Source organism: Choloepus didactylus, chromosome 4 (assembly GCF_015220235.1).
Source record: "Choloepus didactylus isolate mChoDid1 chromosome 4, mChoDid1.pri, whole genome shotgun sequence".
NCBI lineage: Eukaryota > Metazoa > Chordata > Mammalia > Pilosa > Megalonychidae > Choloepus > Choloepus didactylus.
Window position 1 is genome coordinate 163,831,429 of NC_051310.1, and position 25,252 is coordinate 163,856,680.

The window sequence follows — 25,252 nt, forward strand, 5'->3', positions numbered from 1 at the left end:
GACACCCCTGAAGATGGAGAAAGAGATTAAGTGAGAGGAACAGGTAGCAACAAACAAGATAAGATTTAACAAAGGTCTATGAATACTGAAACTTTATATAAATATATATATATATTTTAGATGCTGGGGTGTTGGAATAGCTGGAAGGAGGTAAATGACATGGTGGAACTATAACCTATAACATTCTGTGAAATTTGCTCTACAGCTACTCATTGAATTGTGCTTTGAAAGTCTTCACCTTTCTGTATATACCGTATATTGCATAACAAGGAAAGAACTGGAACTGTGGAACTGTAAACCTTAGCTATTTTTTAAATTACCTATATAACTGCTTGTTGAGCTGTACATCGAAAGTTAACACCTTTCTGTATACATGCTATATTTTACAATAAAGGAAATGGTTGAAGTTGTGGAACCATGACCCATGACACTCTTTGAAATTTGCTCTGCTAACTACTTGTTAAATTGTACTTTGAAAGTTATCACTGTTATGTATATATGTTAAAGTTCACAATAAAAAATGCTTTAAAAAAAGATCATCTAAACACATGAAAATAGTTATACTTAGAAATGTGTATTGTTTCACAAAGCAGGAAAACATTATGCAAATCATTGAGGTAAGGGATTTAACGCAAAGGCTTATTATAAGGAAAGGTTGAAGAGTAAGCACAGGGACACGTCGTGCCACCGCAATAATCTTCAGAATTAACTCTGCCTTGGCACCTCCGCAGGAACTGAAAGAAGCAGGGAGGTGAGGGAGGACAGCCACCCTGGTCATGACATCTCAAAGTACATGGTTCCCTGGGGAGAGATTCTGTTGTTGCCCACCCTCTGAGTTGAGGAAAGGAAGAACATTTGTCCATATCTCCGAGAGCAAAACTGAAGTTTAATATATTGCCCAACATGAGAGGGTTGGCAACAGATCTGGCACTCATATGGCTTTTCACTCTCAGGCCAATGCTTTAAGTACTGGTCTAGGGCTGCCAATTCTTCAGGACCTGTACAAATCAGAAGCTTAAAAGCAGAAGGAGAAGGTATTGTTGTGTATTATTAACACAAGCTGGCCTGAGAAGCCAGAGTGACAAAGCAGCAGTCCCAAAAATGCACCAAGGAAATGAATGGATGAAAAAAAAATGGGTAAAACATGAAACAAATAGAGGTTCTGAGAAAAAAGGGAGGTGGCAGAATGCTGCATGGGAGCTAGTGATGCTCTCAGCTGGCTTTTTTCAGAGATGTTTTTATACTTGCCTGAGGGAAAGGATCAGCTGATGCCAGCAACACATTTTCTGGTTTGAGGTCACAGTGAACAATATTTTTAAAGTGAAGATGCCGCAAAGCCACAAGTATCTATAAAGAAGAAAATTACCAAAATCATTTAATTTCAGTCTAGTTGTTTGTTTCAAAATTAAAAGGGCAAGTGAAAACCCTCAATGAATAGTCAAAGTTTCTTTATACTCAAGACATTGCTTCTAAGAAAAGTTCAACAGAAAAAGTAGCATATTGTGGCATTTATACCACAACAAAGACAGGTGCAGATAGAGGAATTTGATAATAACTAAAAGAGATACCCATTTTTGAGTATTTTTAAAGAACCATGACTTTACCACTGTACCTTTTAGAATTTTGCAAGTAGCTTTAATACAGATACCTGTATACATCTTTCTAATTTGGTATGTTGGACCTGGATAACATAGATACAAATCAGATAATATGATAAGCCACTAAAACCTTTTCTAGTGCAGTTTAAACTTTGGAAGTGGGTACTAAACAAGGCTAGAAAACTGTGGTTAAACAGTGGTAACATTTGATATTAAATATTATCTTTTTTTCTATCTCTAATTGATTTCTTACCTGAGTAATTAAAAACTTCGTTATGTGCTCTGGCAACCTGCCCTTTTCACTTGACAAGATCATCTCCAGCATGTCTCCATGGAGTTTTTCCATAACAACAAACACTCTTTCAGGCGTCTCAAACATACACTCCAAATTTACAACACCAGGGTGATGAAGGTTCTATTAAAGATAAATAAAGCACTTGAAGAAAATGAGTTTTTTGATTCTGTTTGGCAAGCTTACTGATTATACAAAACTGTTCAAGTTAAAGCTATGGAGAAACCCACACTTAAGATTTTTTTAACACCTCTAAATTCCACATGTGCTGCCTTATATTTTTGAAATTCTAATGTCTCCAAAAAATACATCTTTACTTTCTATGCATAATGAAATTATTTTTTCCATGCTAAAAATCCAAGTTCTAGCACAGTGAATTGTTAATTAGGTTTTAATTAGAATACCATATTGAGAAATCTGCAATTTCTTAGGATCATCTCCCATATTAAGCCTGCTGTCCTAAATAAGCATAGGAGGCCATATCTACGCAATTGGTAAACATTTGAAATGTAGTGTATCCTATGGCCCTGATGAAGCTCCTTAGTTAAAACCTTTGCCTAGAAGGGCTCTGCTACTGGAAGCTGAAGGAGTTTGTTACTGAAGCTCTTATACTGAGAGATGATCACCAGAAAAATAACCAAAAAATAGTTATTGAGTTCCTGCTTTGCTAGAACCTCATGCTTGGTAGTACTCCTGCATGGTTCTCATGGTTCTCAAGCAACCAAAAAACATTTCTGCAATAAAATAAAGGCTAGTGATTGGTAGGCTGCAGTTTGCATGACATGTTAATTGTCACACATGTCAAATAAAAGTACTCTTAACATTAGATGGTCCTTTGAATAATGCTTGAGACTAGGTATTTTTTGTGTCACCAACAAATCCTTGGATCTTTTGATTTTTTACTATTTTTTTTTCTGTGCACACCAAAAAAAAAAAGTTAACATTTCAGAAACCATTTTGTTTTCCACTTATATTTCAATGAGAAACCAAAAGAAAAATCATTACGAGCAAACACTATCAAAACAAACAAACAAAAACAAGGACTGACTTAAATGCACTAATAGTTGAACAGAGGAAAACATCAAATGCTTTATTTTTAGAAAAAAAAAATCTCAGCAAGAGATAAAACTGTACATAAAATGAAATTTTCACAAACAACTTGAAACCTGAAATGGTTTGCTATCCAGAAAGCTCACAGATGGATGCTGGGTGGTGAGCAGCAGAAGGGGTAGTGGGTGAATCTACGTTTTCGTAGTTGCTCTATGTGCCACCCATTTCGAAGGAGAGCCTGGCAACAACTGAATACTGTGTGAGGCTACAGCTTGCTGTAGCTCCTATGATGGTAAACTGCCTCTCAGTGTCCTTTCACTGTTTTGACAATTTTGATCTGCACCTCAGACACCCAACGGGTCTTACTGATTGTGATGCCTTGGTGTCTGATAAGGCAGCATAATGTGGTCATGGAATGGCAAGTTTATGAACAGTGTCACAAGATGCCGCACTTCTCCTCTATAGCCTTTCACCTCTGTAGGGCTGGGGTCACTGGTCATGAAATTGGTCAAATATGGCTACTTCAGGTAGATGAGGTCTCCAAAGTTGCTCTATCCTTGTCAGAGCTGAGGCACATGAAGAGAGGGTCGTGTGCTGGATTGAATTGTGTATCCCAGTTGGGACATGTTCCTAGTCTTGGTTAGCATTCTGGCAGGTGTGGACCCAATGTAAACAAGAGCTCTTAAAGATGTTCCTTCTGTAAGGTGTGGGACAGCTGAATCAGGCTGGGCTATTAATCTGGATTACTGGTGTCCATTATGAGCAGAGTGAAAGTCAGATGGAGAGGGAAGCCACAGGGAGCAGCAAGAAGTTGGAAGTCCATGGGAACCCAGAAGAGAAAGAAGACACTGTCATGCCATGCGCATTGCCAAGTGCCAGAAAAGACAAGGACCAAGGATCAAAGCACCAGCAGCCAGCACCAGGGTGCCATGGTCTCCAGGAAGAAAGCATCCCCTTGCTGATGCCTCGACTGGGGACTTCTCCTAGCCTCCAATCCACGAGCCAAAAAATTCCTGTTGTTTAAGTCAACCGATTGTATGGTATTTGTTTTAGCAGCTAGAAAACCAAAACCAGTGGGCTTAACAAAGACCACTGCTCTTACTTCATTGTCTGACTGCCTACAAAAAAGACCAGGTATCCAATTGGCTTTGACTTATGGGAGCCTCTAATATGATTGTACATATCTGTTTTCTATGCACTATGGCATACCAGTGACAGCACTGTTCACACAATTGGGTGTTTGAACATATCTCCTGCCACCTGAAACAGTGCCCAGATTATCTCATTTCCTTTTTCTTATATCCCCTTTTCTGATAGAGGAGACACACCAACTGGGCAAACTACTAGGCTCTGGGTGTCCAGAGGTACAGCTATCCTCTTTCGAATCAATGATTATAGCAGAAGCTTCAAGGATGACATTAGAGTGTCCTGCCTGTGTTATGATTCTCCTGGGACGAGTCCACTATGAATGTAACATGTGTACGTTCCTCTTTAAGCATCTTCTTAACTGATTCTTTTTTCTACTTAATCTACATTTAAGTTTAACTCAACAGTGTTATTGGAAGTTTGACTTCTCTAAATGGCCAAAGTCTCACTGTCTGGGTGGGAAGCAGGAGCACTGAATAAGAGAGGAGCAGACCAATAGAAGTAGGCAGCAAGGCAAGGGGACCTCCTATGTGTGGGCAGCAGAGAAACCAGAAGGTGAAGGAGGAAATAAAGGTTAAGGGAGAGTGACCTCCAGGGCCCAGGGAGGGCAGCAAAGGTGCTGTAACTGTTCAGCCTGCTGTTTCTGTTCATCTCATCCTAGGTTCTGAAGGCTGTGGGACAGGGTGGAGGAGAGAGAGGGGAGTCAGCACACTTCCTGGTGATAAATGAAACTGGCTTTGGAACATGACGACTAGGAAGCTCTTCTACTAAATTATCCCAAATATATATGGACTATCAACTCTCATGTGTCTCTTGCTGATTCCTCTAGGTACAAGAGTTCTTAACGGTACTGCAGTCTTTCATTCAATAAATCCCTCTTTCTTTCCCCCTACTTTACAATGTCATTGGAGGATTTCCTATATAGAGAGTAAGACTTTAATATATGCTTATGTAGGTGGTGTATGGGAAGGATTCAGCAGAGCATTCACTGTCAACTATTTTGCACCATGCTAATGGCAGGTTCTGAAGAACTCAACAAGTGTCCTCCACCAACACCTTCATAATAAGGACAAGGGAAAATGTTTGCTATTTTCTGATAAAGAACTTAAGAGTATATTTAGGTATACAGATTTTTAAAAATAAATTCAATGAAGGTATCAGACTAAGGCCACATTTATACAACTGGTAAAAAAAAACGTTTTTGAAAAGTTTAAACTCATATGCCCATTGCACCTCTTGGTCTTTTATGCAACCCTTTATGTTTTATAGGCTTCCTGAAGAATACATTGGGTGGTGTCTGAAATATCTTTCCAATAGCAAACAAATTTTACTTTTTTTTAATAGTTCATAGGTTGGCTTTTAAAAGTTTATTATGTATGGTTAAGACAAGGTTATCATAGATGCTTGCTCATGAGCTATAATTCTTTGAATTGAACCAAATGGCCAAAAACTTTTTATATTTGACAGTAACAAAAGAAAACAAAACAAAATGTAAATATCCAAACTCTCTACACTGTATTTAAGTCTTTCTTTGGCCCAGAGAATGTCATATTTGAAGATAAAATAGAGAAAAAATTCAAGCTATTATTTTTCTGTTATCATGTATCATTCATATTAACATTTTAATACCTTAACAACACTCTTAGATAACCTTCAACTAAACTGGTCCACATGACTTGTTCACAGTTTTAATTTTTCATATAAAATAGGAAATAGTTCTTCAACTATTTCCTCCTAATGTCCAAATAACTGAATTAATTTAAAAATGGCATGAAGACTACAATATCAACTATGGCTCAGCAGCATGCAGAAAGAAGTTTTGCTAACTTCTCAGGCTTGTCTCAGGAATTCAGATAATAAATCTCATGGCAAAGCAAGCTAAATCAGTGTACAGAACTCTTTGGCCATCTGCTCATTGCATTTAAGTAATTTAATTTTCAGGAAATGAAACATTTGGTCAAGTACAGGAAATAATAGTGTCCATTCACACATAACAGATTGATGACATATCCATGGGGTGAATACAAGTAATTTTTTCAAAGTCTGGGAGGAAATGTCATTGGAGATCTAGATAACATTTTTCCTGATCCAAGTTGCCTAGAGAATTTGTATATAATCGATGGAAAATAGTCATTAAAGCAGAGGCTCTAAATTAGGAAGAAACAATAAAAATAATAATAAAGATGTAAAAAACTTTAACTTTGAGTTTATATGTGCATTCTATTTATACTGTGAGTTTTTTGGATTCCTATGTAAATAATATTTCATGTGTACTTCCATTCTATAATTTCAATAGTGTTGCTTTTTTTGAAATCTGAAGTTGAGAATCTACTTCAAATATTTATCTGTGATAAGTTAAAACTGTTGTATTTTTCTTTCTTCTTTTCCACTTTTACCATCATTATAACCAACATATGAGAGGTGGGAAAGAGGAGAATTAGGCTCAACATATTTTCTAACAGGCTATGGAGCAATGCAGCCTTAATATGGGGACTTCTGACTCCCTTTCTATCAAACGACTAAAATGCTCTAACTCATACAGAGACAGGAAAACATGAAATTTATATTTCACAATAAAAAAAATGTTAAAAAAAAAAAGAAGTGATGAGCCCGGGACCTAAGTTCTAATGGAATGTAGGGCAGTGAGGGTGGGGTTGGTAGGTAACTTTCTTGGAGGCGCAGCACTAAGGCAGTGGCTCTGTGGATTCTTATTCCTGCCCATGTGCCAGGGTTGAAAGAAGTGCACATTATCCTCTCCATTTCTAATCACAGTCTCTTACAATTTGCACTTAATTTAATAGTCCTGGAAATCACATTTACCTATATAACCTTATAAAGAGGATACAGTGCATAATTCCCTGACAGATGCTGAAAAAGCATTTTGTAAGAGGATGATTATAAAAATATGTGTGAAAGATAATATCCAAATAGATATGGTAAGCTCAGATATCTCCCCTGAATTCCAGAATCTTATATCCAACTGTCTTTTGGACATGTTCACTTACATGAAATATGTCCAAAAATATAATTATTAAATTTCCATCCAAACCTACTCTTCTTGTGTATCTTCTCTAGGCAAACGGCCAACAACCCATGTCAGAAACCTGGGAGCCATGCTAAATTTTATTTCTCCCCCACTCCTAACAACTAATTGGCTTCTAAACCTAAAAGCATATACCTCATTAGTGTCCCTCACACTGACCCCTCAATTTCATCCTCATCATTGCTGGTTTGGATCAAGCCCTTATCATTCCTTTCCTAAAGAGCTGCCACAACCTCCCAACTGATCATGTCTCAGGTCTTATTCTCCTCCAACCCATTCTTCAGAGGACAGCCACTATGATCTTCCCAAAGGGTGACTCTGATCGCACCACTCTGCTTCAAATTTGTCAGGATTTGAAATCCATCAGAATCACCACTAGCTTCAGGGTAAGGTGTACCCCCTTAGCAAGGCACATGAGGCTCTTCACGATCAGCTCCCTTTCCCCTACTCCTGCCAAATATATCTCCAGGTTCTCTTTTACTCCCACATAGCTACCATTCTCTATAGCCCTAGTAAACCATTTTCAGAATAGGCCATGTACTCTCTCTCCTTTTTTGGGCTTTCATACCTACTATTTTCTCAGCTGGAACTAGCCCACTTTTCCTGGTTAGTACTGTTTTGCCTGACATGAAATGCTCAGCTTTGAAGCAGCTTCCACTGATTCCTTCAGTCGGTCTTGGATGTCCCTGTGTTCTCAGTCCTTGGTGCAATCCTCTTTCTTTACAATTATATTCTATTTGGTTACTGGTGAACCTATGTGTTTTACCTAAAATCTACTAGCTCCTTAAAGACAAGGCCTATATAATTTTCTGTGTCAGTGGAAGCTTAGTGCCTGGTACATTATTAAATGTCCAACACAAGTTTGTTAAGTTTGATTGGAAGATAAAAGAATCCCTATATCTCCTTACTTTTGAGTAAATGGACTATATTCTTTAAGACTTAAATGACTTTAGGGAAGAGATGCTAATACATATCTGACATATTTAGTGACAGGAAATTACATCAAATACGATAATGCTGAAAGCCTCTCTTTAGAAAAAACTACAGTACATGACATTTTTCATTGTGAATTCACATGAACCTGCTACTAAGCATGATTAGTAGCACTACCTCATGATTCTGATGATGAATAATATGATGATAAGTAATGATTTTTATGATAAATACCAAAAATATGAATGTGAATATCCCAGATGCCACAAAATAATTTTCTGAAGTCCCAAGGGACAAAGATAATCTCCCTCCCTTCAAAAGTATGTGAGTTTTGGCCACTGCTTTTGTAAAAATGCAGTGTCTTTGATAGGAAGAAATGTGAAATTTGTTTACTAGCTATGTGGTTTGTACCCATTTTATACCTAGCTCTTATGAAGGAGATACTCCTAGTTCACGTCATCCTCAAAGGCCACTGGGAGACAGTCATCAGCAAGAAATAAGCTCAGTGACACAGTCGAAATATTCTCTTTAAATTACTCCTTTCCTTTCATGCCAACCCGAAGTCGTTTTACATAATTTACAGAGTTTAGGAAAACCCTTCTATGATTTTATTATTGTCCCCAGGATGAGAAATAAAGAATGAAAAGGGGCTACACAAGGAGTGAGGGTCGGGTCACAGTACCCCACCACAGTGCTTAGAAAAGGCCTTTCAACTCGTGCTTTTCCTTAGTTTTTGTTGTAGTCCCAGCACAGGTTTGACTACAAGGAAAGCCCCAAGACCTGGAGCATAATGTAAGGAGCACAGGCTCTGGAAACAGACTGCCTGTTTGAATTCCAGCTCTGACACTTCCCCACTCCTGCCTCAGTTTCATCATATGGACAACGGGATGATGATAATGTATCTATCTTGTCCCATAACTAAGACTTCATTATTTAATATATGCAAAACTACTTGGAATAGTGTCCAGTATATAGTAAGGGTTACTTATTTATTGTTACTGAGCAGATTTTCTGTTACTTAAAAAAAAATCTAGGTCAAATTTCCCTTTTTATGGAAAAAGGCATAAGATGAAACTTCCTTTTGCCTTTTACTTAACAGAGGTTATATCAGGTTACACATGAACTGCCATATATACTTGCACCTTTCAGCTTGTCTTCCCTCTTCTTTCTCCTTGCTGTTTTTTTTGAAACTGCACTCACTTTCCCACTGAAAAACCCCTCCCTTTACTGGCCTTGCAGAAGTTTCTAGTTCCTTTGTTTGAGCTCCCATCTCTTTATGCTTATTCAGAAGAAACATGCTGCACTGCAAGGAAAGTTACCGTTTCTTCTCCCTTTGCAAACCTGCTAAAGCCAGCTCTGGCCAAGTCTAGCCACCAGGGCATGCACAGTCAGGAGTAGCGCCAACCTAAAAAGTTACCTTTGCCTAATTATAATAGTAAAAATCACACCTACCAAGCAGGCTGAGCCACCATCTTCGAACATGCGTTGCATGAAGCAGCATGATTTGGAACTATGCATGCTCCACTTAAGACTGCCCCTGAACCCACATCACCTCACCTAATTTTAACCTAATCCCCTAGAACCACATACCTGAAATCACATAAGTATCTCAAGCCTGTCAGCTTAGGGAAACAGATCTGAGGTTTACCTCCTGTTTCCTTGATGAGCCGCTCACAGTAAACTCTTTTCTCTTTTCTCGGAATAAACTTGTATCTTGGTGTCATGATACTGACCTTTGTGTATGCTGGTCAGTGAGCCCACTTGGGGCAGTAACATTTTCAAACCTCAGTGATGACAGTGATGCTTCTGCTGTTAGGTCAGTCAGGCAAGGGCTGCATGTTGGACCATATCAAAGCCCTTCTGGTGAGAATGGAGACCATTGACTTGCTGCATGTGACCGTGTTCACAAATTATGTTCAAGTGACAAAAAGTCTGTAGACTTTTAAAGAGGTTCACTCTTTGGTCACTATTTTTTAAGAGGCAGCATATTTTTATAAATTTCACCTGCAAAATCTTAGACATACATATTGATATTAACCTAGAACAAAATAAAGCTAACATATACTCTCAGAAGAATAAACACACACAATGTAATGTTAACAAGAGTAGTTGTAACAACCCACCCTCCTGGGAAGGGAGAGGTATCACTGACTGACATTCAGGTCACAGTCAAATTTAGCCCATTAGACTCTAGGAACTGGTGAGAGGTTTCTGCTCATACCAACCATCAGAAGTGGAATGCAATTTTATTTTTGTTGTGGCACTAATTTACACAAGTTGACTCTGGTTTAATTTGTTCAACAATTTGTGGAAAAAATAAGTTAAAACATCCCTATCAGCTGCTAATGATAATAAATACATCTTGCCCTGAAAATAAGAAGCAGAGTCAATTTTTAGGCAGCTAGCATATAATGCACAATTTACCACTACTTTTTTCTCTCTTAAATTAGCTATGAATTCACACATAGTGTTTTCCTGTATATCCTATTAAGTAAAATTTAGACAAGGGGAAAAACAAAAGGATCAATTCAATATTTTCTCAGCAAAAACTAACTTGAAGACTAAAGTATAGCTTCTGTATTCATGAACATTCATAAACCTATCCACACGCTTCTCTCATTCTTCACTTCATCGATTGTGGGACTGCTTCACTCTAGCTTTAGATTCCAGAGTTGCTGCAGGTGAATGATAAACATGATCAGTCCTCTCCTTTTCCTATAAAATGAGAAGGAGCTAAATGCACAGGAGAGAGGGGAGTATGCAGAAAACAAAATAACAAACACCCTCTGGTTATCTGTCATGTTGTTTCCAGCCTTTCTGGTAGAACTTTTGACCAGGTATGAAAATAACGTAAAAATATGTGATATTTTTTAATGATCACCAGGAATTCCTGTTAAGATTAGAAGTATGAATGGGAAATTTTAAAAACAAAATCAAGAAATCCTAAACCCATCTTCTTGGTGTCAGGCACTGAGATTTCAATGGTGTCAATGTTTGATTATGGCTGAATTTGATACTATAATTTCTGGTGACAGAAGCAGCAGCTGACTTAGAGAACTTTGGAAGGACCCTTACACAGCAAGGATCTTGTACGTATTCTAGTACCCACCCATTCCTACCTCCCAAATAGGGCCAGAATTTCAACTAGAATTTAGGCAAAAGAACATAATACTTGAGAATCAGCAGCAAAGGCTACAAAGACAGACAATTAATTACTGATTAAAAAAATCAATGCTAGTAAATATTCCACCCATAAAGGATGATGCCCTTCCCTCTTTGCCATTACTGGGTTTGTGTTTTGGGGAAAGGCAAGAATAAAACGTATGGCTTGTTATAATAAATAAAATAGAAATTGTAGATCACAGTATATGTATTGTATAATAAAAGTTGAAAAAAGACCAAATATTGATATTTTTTTCTGTTTGACATCAAATGTACACAAATGAATACACATATAGAAAACATTTTCACTTATTATTAATCTAACCTGTTGGAAACATGAACACATAATCTAGTCTTGGCTTTAGACTTCAAATATAATGTTTAGCTTATCGTATCACTGTAGTCCCGTCTCTCAGTTTAGATATCAGCACTCGACAAAACATAATCTTCTATAACAATGATAAATTATCTGGGTAGACAATCCTTCTGCTGTGTTATATACTGGATAATGGGAACTGAAGTGAGTATTTAAGGTCTATTGGACAAGGTCAGAATACTGAACACTGTGCACCAAAAGATCACATGCAAAGTTTTTACATTCGTATAAGGGTTCTGTGGCCAAGTATGTTTGTTTAATGGGTGTATTCTTAAAATTAACCAGGTTCTTAATTATGGAATTTCTCAGAATCTTTAATAAGTGAAAGACTGTGTTCATTTCACTTACAAGATGTAGATGACCTGGCAGTAGTACCCATTTCCCAAACTGTCTTAAAAGAGGGGGACCTTTTTTTTTTTAAACCCCCACTTCCATTAAACATTCTATATATCATTTAGTTTAGTTCCCCATTCCTGTGTAGCAGGCATGCCAAAGCAGCACAATTTATAATCCATAATAAAGGAAACCGAGTGCTGGAAAAGATTTACTAAAAAAGGGAAAAATTTTGACTTGAAATCTGGCCTTTTCACATGAATAACTTCTAACTTAATGCAATACCTATTTGGCAATTTTTCTAAGTTCATTTACTCTTTCTTGTAACATATCCTTGATTTCTTCTCTTAATTTTAGGCATGTACACATAATCTATAGGCTTTACTTTTTAAAACATGCAGTAGACAGAAGATTACCTTATACCTACAAAACATGTCTTGCCTAAAGACAAAATTTCATGAAAATTCATCAAGCAATAAAATATGAAGAAAGATTTGAAGAAATATAGTAAACATATTAGATGAAATAATAAAGTATAACCTAATCCTTCAATCTAGCTAAAAGAGAAAGTTCCCCAAATGTGCATAGTTTTTGCTAGAGAAAGAACTAATTTTTTCAGGATTAAAAAAAGTACCAGTTTGCAAAAATTTTCATTTTCCCACCCACACTTAGCAATGTTATTATCTGGTTTTCTATCGTGATTATCTCCTCTACACCTACTCCTGATCATCTTTATAGACAAAGAGAACAATGCCATTCATCTACAAGATATATATTTAATCTTTCTCCAGAAGACAAATTACCATGTGTTTTAGGCAAAAAGGGATGAAGACAAGGAATATTTTATCATTTTATTGGCATGCTATGCAATTCTGTATCCCTGTTTCTTCCGCTGTGGCTAAATAATTTGTTCAACAAATATTTCCTGAGTGCCTATTGGTTGCCAGGCATTATGTTGGGCATTTTCAACCCTAACCCAGGTTTTTTAAATTCTATTTTATTGAGATACATGCACATACCACACAGTCATCCAAAGTGTACAATCAACTGTTCACAGTACCATCATATCGTTGTGCAATCACCACAATCAATTTTTGAACATTTTCATTATTCCAAAAAAAAATAAAAATAAAAGCAAAAAAGAATACCCAACACATCTCATCCCCCCCACCCCCCACCCCCTATAATTCATTTGATTTTTGTCTCCATTTTGCTACTCATCTGTCCATACACTGGATTAAGGGAGTGTGAGCCACAAGGTTTTCACAATCACATGGTCACACCATGTAAGCTATATAGTTAAACAACTGTCTTCAAGAATCAAGGCTATCGGGTTGCAGTTTAACAGTTTCAGGTATTTCCTTCTAGCTATTCCAATACACTAAAAACTAAAAAGGGATATCTATACAATGCATAAGAATAACCTCCAGAATGATCTCTCTAATCCATTTGAAACCTCTTAGCCATTGAAACTTTATTTCATTTCTCTCCCACCCCAGGTTTTGAATCAATCATGTTCTTTGTTGTGGTGAAATTATGTTTCTTCTAGTTTCCTTATTTAGGGAATTCAACATCAAGATATCTGGTCTTCTAAACTTGTTCCTAGGAGCTAGATTTACAACCCAGTGGTAGCAATTCTAATACTATCTAATAAGTATGGAACCTTTACTATATGCCAAGCACTGCTAAGAGCTTCATTAAACTATCACATTTGATTCTTACTACATTCCTACAAAGTTTTTAGACAAGGAAGGTGAGGCTCAGAGAACTTAATTAAATAAGTTGACCAACGTCACAGAGTTCTTAAATTACAAGTCTGAGATTTGAATGCAGGCATTCTAACTCCAGAACCCAGGCCTTTCAAACACTATGCTATATATTGCCTTGAATCTTGCCTTGGACTTAAATCTATTTAGGATGGGGGGCCTGCGTATTCTAACTAATATATACTTGAGGCATTCTACTTCTGCTTACTTCCCTTGGTCTCATAACCTGTCTCAGCATGCTGTCTAGACTGCTGAATACTGCCTGTCATCAGTCTTCCCAATACAGTGTCCCTCTACTTGCTATGACATCCATTTTGACAATTTGCCTTGACAACTGGGATTCCATATCTTCCTGACTGGTTAGGTTTCCTACAGCTTGTTCTATTTCTAAACCCACATACCACACAATATTGTGTTGTGTTACCAAATCCCCTCCCAATCTTGAGGTTCTATAAGTTCTCACTCTGAAATGTTCTCTGAATTCCTTTGAGCGCAATGTCCAGTTTCCCCCTCCCCTGCAGGGCTTAGCTTTTGAGACTTAATTTTATCTGGAGCAATGAGTGACTATTCTACAAACATCTCCTCCTCATCAAATAACATAATTTTCTCATTAGAGCCTAAAGTGTAAGAGCAACAATATGATTATGCAAAAGGTATTATAACAAAGGCCCTGAAAAAAGAATTTAAAAAAATAGACTAAGTTTTAAGATAATTTTGTCCAATGTTAATCCAGTATTTGTCATATCTTTCCTACTGTGCTCTTCATTGTGGAAATTGGAATAAAATAAGGCCTTGCTGAGACCCTCAAATTGCTTATAATCTAATTATTGCATAAAAATAAATACTAAAGTGCTAATTTATACTAGAGGACAAAGACAAATAGGAGATATGGAAAATAATACAGGATAAATAGTATGGGAGGTTTGTTGGCTTTTAAGATCAACTTTAACATACATAATCCAGACTTGGAATTAAATCCCGAGCAATGGTCAGAGGTTGAGAGTATGATGGGGACAATGAATGAATGAAGATCTGTGTTGGGGAGTAATGGAGGACACAATGAATAGGGAAGATAGGGCCCAGTAAAATCACCCACGGTGCTAAAATCAGGGAAAGTTGTTTGGGTTTGATAAAATAAGAAATAGGACTACTAATCTAGGGAGGGATAAGACGTGCTCTTCAGGATGGCCAAGGGAAGGAGGAGGGCCTGGGAGGGGGGTTGAGGATGGTGATGGAGTGGGGGAAAGGAAGGACACACAGGTGTCAGGAATATCACCTGTAGCAGTAATCAAGGCATGAGTTGAAAATGTGCTCCCAGCTAGTGGCAGTGGACATGTTAGGGCTGAAGTGAAGAGGAGTTTGTAGAAAGAAATAAGAGGAGAAGGACATTTTGACAGCCACTACTTGCTGAAAATAGCCACTTAAAAAGTTTTCTTGCCTTGAATCTTCCTTCTCTATATGTCATTCCCAAACATGGATCTGATCCATAAGAATTCTTTTTCAAACTGTTTCGATAATTCACAATTTCTCAGGCGTAATAAAATCCAACTGACTTGGCACAATATCAAAGGTTCTCCATGAACTCACACTAAACCCGTTTCCCGGTCCTACTGCACACTCTGATCCAGCACAACAATCCACAAACTAAGAAAGATTAGCAAGAAATATTTTGTATATATTTCAAAGATACTTTTAAGAAAAATTGTTTTGTATCTGTAACTGTACTGTCTGGAACAAGGGGGTATTCAATAATTATGCTTTGAATGAATAAATGAACGAATCTTAATAGTCCATAAATACTCTTTCTAATACATATCCGAGAATATGCCTGTGGTCTGAAAATACTCCTTTGCCAAGTTTCCCTTCACAACTGACTTTCTCCCATGTTATGAAAGGAAGGCATGCTTCTCACACATCCCAAATCTTACTCGGGGGCCTTGCTACGACTAGGAAAATCCGCTGGGAGATAATAAAGGGAAAATTTGAATTACTGTGTTGGCATGGAGAAGTGAATGACAAGAATGACTGGGAAACCAATCTTTTTGCAACTCAGTTTCTAATTCATGCCTTCAAAAAAATTAAAGGAGGATTTAACAGTATAAATTAATACAGGATTGAAAAGAATTTTTGAAATAAATCACTGAGTCATATTTCTGGATTTAAAACTCTACAAATGAACAAGTTTCTCAGCTCCTACATAAAAAAAATAGGAATAAAAGTGTCTTCAAATCCTGTCTCATTCAAACAATAAGTACTATTCAACTACCAATTCATGAACTAATTTTAGAAAATTACTCATTAAAGAATGTATTTCCAGTAACATTTACTTTTTTAGGTTTACTAAATATGTAACACAATTTACAAAATATTTTCTTCCCAGATAATTTTTTTACTAATAATAACTGTAATGAAAACATAATTTAGGAGAATGAAAAAAAAAATTTTAGGTCTTGTAGTCAAGAAATTTAAAAAATATATACTTGTTTTTAATGTAGAGAATTATGATAGGGAGACTAATAAAAAACTTTCAAATATAAAAACACATAACAATGGGATTGAATTCTGTGACAAAAGTGGAATACAAATACAGTACAAAGAAAGCCAAAGGGTTGTAAATATCCTATTGTTAAAGAAGAGGCTATTCATGTATTTTTTAAAAATGGCTGATAGAGGGTATCAGATGTCTATAGTATTTAGATTCTAATAGATACATTTAAAAGAATGATACATGCAGTTTTGTTTTCAAATACCAATATTTCCAATGCTTTGGAAAATTACACCTCTAGGTGTTTTAAAACTCTTTAACCTTTTGATAAAATCACTATAGATGTCAGCTTAAAAACATGCAAGCAGGTACAAAGTTTTTCAGAATTCTTTACCAGAGAAGTGAGGAAAGAATGATTGAATACCACTCTCCTAAACTGATCTAGAGTTTTCTACTCATTTTTCAAGGAATATTTATATTGCTGGAGGTGTCCCTCAGCCTAGAAGGCCCTTTCCATTATTTCTTTATTATCAAAGGGTTTTGAATCTTTCAAGCTTTCAGCCATGCTATAATTTCTTTGAAGTTCTCCTGGATTGCAAATCCCTGGCCTCAGTCAAAATCCATGATTTCTTACACATGCTTCCACAGGTATTCTGTCTTGTGGCTAACTGTACCTGACTGCCTAAATGGATTATAAACATCTTGAAGGGTACCATTTACTTTTTTATGCTCGAGAGGCCCAGTAAATTGCTTTGAATAAAGGAAGTACTCAAGAATACTGTTGAATGATTTATTATTTTTATTAATTGAAGCAAAAAGATCCTTGCCTAGGAAACTGAGAATGATAGCAAAATAGAATAGTTATGTAAGAGAGTATCTTGTGGGAAACACACTTGGATGAAGCATTTAATTTTAGGCTGGCTGATTGGGGTAAGAAGGCAGAGCAAAGTTGAAATGTTCTAAGGTCAGAAATACAAAACTGGAGTGCCAGGGAAAAACCAGAGCTCAAGAGATAAATTAGGGAATGGCCTGTGAAGAGATGATAGATGACTCTTAAAATGGGGGACTTCATTCTGGGAAAAAGTCCCAAATACACATAAATCATTTACAGGAATGGAAGGAGAAAGAATTTCAGGAAGAAAGTTGGAGAAACTAGCAGAGAAGGAGATGTCGGTTCTGGTAAATACAGGGGTAAGTGAGGAGAGGAATCAAAAAAGAGCAAATGATAAAAGCATCTGAAGAACAGAGATTAGTCAAGTGGAGGAAAAGAACTAAAAAAAAAAAAAAAAAACAGCCAGAGGGTGATAGTTGAGCAAAGTTAGAAAACAAGCATATTGCAAAAAGGGCATTATACGTTTTCTTTAAGAAGGGTAGGGGGAACAAAAGACAAAGAGGCAAGAGAAGGGAATATATGAATAATAAATGGAAGGGGCCAGAACACAGGTTTGAAGTATGTGGCATTGCAAAGAAGGATGGATTGGACTGTTGCTATGAGAGGAAATGAGACAAATGAAGGCCACATTTTTCTGTTTTGTTTTGTTTTTTAAGGCAAAAGAGACTTAGTAAGAGAAGTACCTCACAATAGAGAAACCAGAGTGGCAGGGGTAATTTAAGAAACAAGTGCAAGATAATACATTTAATTTATGGCCAATAAAATTCATCTGTATTTTTTTTTCCTTTTCATCACAATATCTAGTCTTTTATAATTGCAAAATTATACATGTACATATGTATCACAAACAGAAGCTCTAGTATTGTTCCTTATATCGATAAATAAAAGTTGCTATTCAAGATAAGTAGAAACAAAATAACAGTATATCATTGAAATTATATGCAGATACATTACCTTAAAGCTTTTTATGTGTTATGATTTTGGAATAGTTTAGAAATTAAAAATTAATGTTGATATGATTTAAAAATTAAATGATATTAAATATATCATATCAATATATTTACTCTGGATTTCAAATTTATAAGTTTTCTAAGTTATAGCTGCATCTTTTTATAGAGGTCAGTTTTTGTGATAGCCTTAATAATCATATTTTTGGTTGACATGAATATTAGGAAATGGTACCTAATTTCAAAGTTACCATGCTTTTTATCAAGATACAAATTTCAAATTAAAATATAAATAGGATCATTTATTAATTTTATGAAATAAGTTTAACATAGACATTAAATAACATCCAATGAGGGCTTTCACAGAGAAAAACCACACATAACTCTTAACTAACCAACTGTGATGGTTAGGTTTATGTGTCAAATTGGCCAGGTGATAGGGCCCAGGTGTCTGGTCAAACAAGCACCGGACTAACCATTACTGCAAGGACATTTGTGACTGGTTAATAAACCAGAAGGTTGGTTTATTAAATCATCAGTCAATTGACTGCATCTGTGGCTGATTAAATAAATGAAGGGCATGTCTTCCACAATGAGAGAAGTCAATCAGCTGGATTTAATCCAATCAGTTGAAGACTTTTAAGGGAGAAGAGAAAGAACCTTCACTTCTTTGGCTAGCCAGCATTTCCTGAGGTGTTCATCGAACACTTTCATTGGAGTTGCCAGTTTGCTGCCTGCCCTATAGGGAGGACTCGTGCATCCCCACAGTTGTGTGAGACACTTTTAAAAAATCTTATATTTACAGGTATCTCTTGTTGGTTCTGTTTCCCTAGAGAACCCTAACTAATACACCAACCAAGGAATTAACCATTAATAGCAAATGCAGTCTAGCATTTTGCTATCTGGTTGGAGACTATGTGTATCATCTTATGTGAAAGGATGGTGTTTCTGTACAATTTTAATTAATCCATTCAACAAATATTAACTGATCACCTAATATGTGCCAGGAACAGTTTCAGGTATTGGAATACATTAGTAAACAAAACAATGATATCTGCCCTCCAGACCCTATATTCTAGTGGTAGGGTGGTTGTGGGGGTGGGGAAAGGAACAGACAACAAATATAATAAATAAAATGCTATTATAAGTTAGAAGGTGGTAAGTGCTATGGTAAAAAGAAAACATATATCAGAGTAAGGTGAATCAGGAATACAGAGGTAGAGCTGGGGCCAAAAGTTTAGATGAAGGGCAATTTTAAATAGGATGTAGGGTAGCCCTCAGATTCATGGCGATTATTTGACCAACGACTTGAAGGAGATAAGCTTGAAATTCACTGTCTCAATTTACTGAATTTAATCCTTCCTGAAGGGGTGATAGAGATGGTGATGGTAAAAAAGAGTTCAAACAATTTTTGGTTTGTTTGTTCTTATTTGGGGACATGATGAGTTTCCTATATTTAATGAACATATTTCAAAATAATTGGCAGTTTTATGATAATGTACGAGGTTCTGAACCTGACAACTGCATATAATTAAGCTAAAACCAAAAGAGACTCATTTGTATGGGTTATGTGATTGAAAAGTCAAACATGGAGGTATTGCAAACATTCACCTAAAAGTATAGCTGAGTGACACAAATGAAAGACTCATGACAGCAAGCACCTGTGTGTCTTCATTTCCACTGCATTCCATGGACCTAGAACAGTCCCTGGTTTGTGACGTACATTCAATAATTATTAGTTTAATGAATGAAGCAAAGAATGGTTGGGAGCAGTGGGAATGGGTGATAAAGGTGAGGAGCACTTTTGAGCTTTCAGGTCATAATATGAGAGGTGTTTGACTTCTTCATATGCTCAATCTAACCAAACTTCTTTAAAGAAATATCACATTATAACAAAAATTTGCCAAATATCTATTTATTTCTAAGCCTAGATAGAGCTGTTGATTGGATCTAATATTCTAAGGAGGAGATGGGAAGCAGTTTATGCTAAGTTGTATTTTATTTTCCTATTTCACTACACAGCCAGCAGCTGAGAATGTGTTGACAGGCTCTGGAGAGCCAATTAAAAGGAGTAGACGCAGAAAATGAGACCCTCAACATCCAGTCACTCATCTGCAATTGCAATAAAATGTAGACTGATGTAGCTATGTTAACCATGAAACTCTCCCCTTTCATCTACTCTAAGGAAGGACAAATGCTAAATCTGAAAGGTAACAGGCTGCAAAGGAATCTGCCTCCGGGAGACCAGCTGGGTGTGGAGACAGGAAGAGCAGGAGACCAGCTTGGGGGTATGTCATTTACAGAGTTTTCAGATGCCATTTACTGCTCACTGTTGCCAAGAATAATTGTATCTTTTTTGGTAGCTGATTAGCAAACATTAAGCTATGAATCGATGAATAGATATCTTAAGTTTCAAGGTTGTCTTCTTCCTTAGGAAAGCAGAGAACACTGTGATATCCTCCACTTTACCTTCATGGTCTAAAAGCACAAAAACACCATCTTTAGAAATTCTGTGTTCAGAAAAGTCATATGAACATTGTTCAATAAAACTGTGAAATAGAACATTATGATCAGCTTGCAAGACGAGGAGAGAATTATGGAAGTTATATAAAAACGGGTATTTATCAGCAGTCTAAGTAGTCTAGACTAGATAGCTATGTTGCCTGCATTTACCAAACAATTGTTTAATTTCCCTTTGGTCTGCGGAAAAAGCTTTAACAGTGACAAAGATTACATACACCACAATACCTTTTGCTAATAAATTCTGGTTTTAAAAATGGAATGTTATCAATAAGAGGAGTTAGGTGCTATGCTTAATCTCAAATGAAAGTTACAGTGAAAGACAAAGAGGACGTTAATAAAATCAAGATGAGCCAATTCTCAGACTTATATTACACATTTACCCGATAACTTGACAGTGATGAATGTGATACATATAATTACCACAGCATAAAGGAGGAATGTTTATCAAGGCAAGGTCACTTATAATGTAAATCAAAATGTTCTCAGCATGTCTACTATGGGTAAATGCTGAAACATTACTGATATTATGAGTACATCACAACCTAGAATTAAATACACAGTAAAGAACAACTGCCATCGAGACCCAGGAAGGATACTACAATTTGATGTTTGGCCCCCCTTTTCAGTTATTGTAAAGTGTTCTTAAATACCTTCATCACAGATATTTGGATAACTTTTCTTTGTTTTGCAGAGGTTAAGGTGGAGATCTTATATACCCCAAATGAGAACCAAGGAAGTACCTGCAGAATTGCAACCTCATTACGAAGCTGGCTTTCTTGTTTTGTTGGAAATCTTAATTTGTCAATGATTTTAATAGCTACATCTCTTCCCGTTTTACGATGTTTTCCTTTAATAAAAAAGGGAAACATTAGCACAATGTTATTATATATCGTCCATGTTAGAGAAAACCAAAATTGACAAAGACATTTATAGAAACTATAAAGATGTTTCACTGAATAAATTAACATTTCTGAAGAGCACTGACTTACATCCATAAAAGTTTCATTTCTTAGTTCCATTATTCTAAGTAAAAAATGTGGTTTAAAATTAGCTACAATTCAGAACACAAAACAAATGGGCATTAAAAACTGTATGTAGCAATGGCCTGATGTCTTCTCATAAACAATTTGTTCCAGAGACAGGATATTAAGCTACTGAATGCGGGAAACATGCATGCCACCAGCAACACTTCTCCTTAAGAAAGTATCATTTTAGAATTCTGATAAACTAATGTAAGAGTGTTATAGTGGAAAAAAATTGAGTATTGGCTCTGTCACTTACTTGCTGTCTGAACTTGAGTAAGTCAGTTAATCTTTCTGAGTTTTACGCTCCTTATCTTTAATAGTAGGGTTGTTGTAAGGAATAGATGAAATAAGACATGTACGTAAACGACTTATGCAGATAATTGTATACATGCAAAAATGTTAGTCTTCACTGTCTTCATTATCATCATCATCATCATCATCATCATTATCTTCACATGATAGGCTCTTTACATACATTTTCCCATTTAATTCTCCCAAAAAAACTTATCTGGGTCTATAGAGCACCCTAAGCGCTTAACTTTTACAGTGCTATAGTGTAGTAGGTATAGAATGCAGCAATGTTAACTGAACCTGAAAATGGAAACCGTGGTGACCTAATTACTCACATTTTCTGTCACACAGAAATTCACTTGAAATTTCAATATTTCAACATTTGCTGTTATAAATTTTGTGTTCCTTCACCCTACACCCCACTCCAACCATTCCCTCTGACTCCTTCCCAACTGCTTTCTTTCACTAGCACATTGCCTTGTTTTTATTTTCTCTACTTCTTCACATCACTCTTTGCTCTCTGACTCTCTGCAATCCCTATCCTGAGTCAGCCATTTTACAGCAACTGCTCTCTAAAGGCTACATATTCTTTTGTTTCTACTTTTCGGTCAGTATAGTATTTGACCTCTCTTCTGAGATTCTGTTCTCATTTGCTTCGTCTCACATGTCTAATCTTAACTTTTCAGTCTTCTTTGTAGAGACCCTCTCCTATGTCTGCTCCTCCAGTGTTTGATGTTCCCACTTATCAGATACCTGATGGTCTCTTCAACCTCATTTCTCACCATGGCCCCATCCCCAGCCCCACACTTGGTGCAGTTAGCTATATTTTCCATGCTCTGTCTACCATGATTTTGTTTTTTTTTTAATGCAATTATCACACCGTGTAGCAATAATCTGTCTAGGTCTTGGTCTTCACTACTATACTGTTATATATGATCCTTAACTGTGATTATAAAGAATTCATTTTAAGTTGTATAAATGTGTAGGGCACTAGAATGATTCTATATTGTTCCAAAGACATGCCAGCCTCTAGAAGTTGCTTCAAAAAATAGTCAGTTTTTTTAAATGTTTTCTTTGTTTCCAACAAAAGCAGAATAATAATAAAAAAAAACATTTGAGAGTTTTACATTGATCAAAATTATTTTGCAAAATAGAATAGAACTTAATTTTCTTTTAAATAAAAAGCACAACAACAGATGACAAAATTGGGTGGGGCATTGTGATTATTTCAGAGTACTCCCACCTCACACAAAAAAAGATAATTTGTTACGGATTTATTGAGGAACTAAAAGCTTTGGCATCATTCATAGGGCAAGTAAACATTAACATTTAATGTCTTTTAAAGACTTGAAAAAATGTGATTGATTGATCTGGCTATAATCTAAAGTAGCACAACTTAAAATAGTAAATTCACTGAAGGGCTAGATAATAAGAAAAGAAAAGGTAAAAATTTAGTATTTCACTACAAAATTTTAAAAAGTTTAACCTTTAATGATGCAAATACATTATTAAAGATATTAGAAAGTAAAGGGTATTTTCCCTTAGTCACATATATGAACTTCTATAGGGTTCTAATCAAATGTGTTAGAAGAAAATGGAACTCATGTGACTGTGGATTATTACTATTTGCTTTTTTCAATATGTTGTCTAAATGAACAAATTGCTCCAGTACAATGTATGGAAACTGTCAACATATAAATAAAAGAAGTTTTTCAGTAGAAATTTTCTCTTTCAAAACAGAAATATGCCAGTTTTCCCATTAATAATAGGAAATGAAATTTTTAAAAAGGCAGAACATACAGAGAGACACATACTTTTCCTTGATGTTTTTCCTGAAGATGTTACTTTTCTAAATAGAAGAAGTTAAAAATTTAAATTAAATAAAAATATTTAGTGATTTGACTTGCCTCCATAAACAATTCCAAACTGCCCAGAACCCAGTACTTCATCTGGAAAGATCTGATATACTGTGCTGATGTCCTATAGATTCAAGTTCAATGATAAACAAACACATGAACAAAATATTAATCTTCAAAAATAAAATAGTAAGTATTTTAAGTATAATAAAACAATTGAATATCAAATACTAAATGAAATTTGTCACATGATTATAATATTCAAAGTACACTCATTCATTAATATAACATTGTCATATTGAGAAAACTTTTCTGACCCTAAGTGGTAGAGGTTTTCTAATGTGCCATCAAATGTATTTCAATGGAGAGAATAAAGCAAAACTATACAATGACATTTACCATAAATATTCAAAAGGGGATTTGCTTATTGAGATGGCTATTTAGAAATTTCAGGTTAAATAATCATGGTTCCCAATCACATGTCTGTGTAATTCCTAATTTTGTCTGTGAAGTAGCTAAGTTCTTCCATTTTCAACATTTCTGGAGGGAACATGTTCTAAATATCTACTCTTTTCTCTTTGAAATGAAAATTGCTGTATAAAGCAGTATGCTTTAATCTATGTTTTGCAGTCTGTAATCTGATGACCAAACTCACAAAAATGTAACACATATTCTTATCTTATTTTATCCTGTTTTCTGCCTGTCTTCCATTCTTATACTCTGACTTTATCCTTGCAAAAAAAAACACAGTAAAAAAAAGTCCTTTTAAATTCAATCCTATCCTCTGCATATCCTCTCCACTCCTATCTTTGCCTCTGCCATTGTCCTTGTCCCCTAAAAAGACAACAAGTTGTCTCCAACCTTTGATCCTTTCAGTGGTCATGGGGTAGGTTCAATGCTGTCTGGAGACTAGAAAATGGATTAGACACCCCTCCAATATTCTGAGCTCAAGCTATTCCTTCTGTTAAATAACAAAGTCCTCTTTGGGTTTTCACCAATAACTCAAAGGCTGACCCAGAATTTCCAGTGGACAGTAGTGGCCAAATACAGTGAATGACTCCACAGCTGCCTGGAATTTCCCCCAAAGCCTATCAAGTATCTTCTATTTCTCATTATCTTCTCAGGCTACGTAAGATCTGCAAGAATGTGTGCTGTTTAGAAATCCTTGTGATGCACAACATGAAAATTCATCTAACCCTCACTATAAAGTTTACCTAATTCTCTTGAATTATTCTCTGGTATTATGTAAATCTAGCAGAAGTTGCAAAACTATACTAGCAATGAACAGAGTTTTATGGAGTTTATACTTGGAAAACTAAATTCAGATCAGTGGTAACTAATGCTGTAAACTGCTTTCTGTTGGTCACAGGTATTGCAGGAAAATAGGATGAGAGGTCTGAGTTCACAAAAATATGGTGGGAAAGGCCTGAATACTTTTTGGCTACTTGCTGCAGTGATCAAGTTTGACAGTAAAACAAACATATAACAGGGTATAAAATGTTTCATAATATGTCTGATCTCTAATTCTCAAAAA

The 25,252-nt window shown here is 35.9% G+C and overlaps 1 protein-coding gene across 5 annotated transcripts in view; it reads right to left on the reverse strand.

Moving 5' to 3' along the window:
• The window catches only part of PRKD1 (protein kinase D1), a 313,038-nt gene that overhangs the window by 18,201 nt on the left and 269,585 nt on the right, over positions 1 to 25,252 (reverse strand). For all 5 annotated transcript variants that reach the window (XM_037834720.1, XM_037834719.1, XM_037834718.1 and 2 more), the window contains 4 exons: positions 23,770 to 23,842; positions 21,287 to 21,393; positions 1,852 to 2,013; positions 1,249 to 1,347 (listed from right to left, as the gene is read on the reverse strand). In XM_037834720.1, coding sequence (XP_037690648.1) covers positions 1,249 to 1,347; positions 1,852 to 2,013; positions 21,287 to 21,393; positions 23,770 to 23,842 — 441 coding nt within the window. The remainder of the gene's footprint in view (positions 1 to 1,248; positions 1,348 to 1,851; positions 2,014 to 21,286; positions 21,394 to 23,769; positions 23,843 to 25,252) is intronic.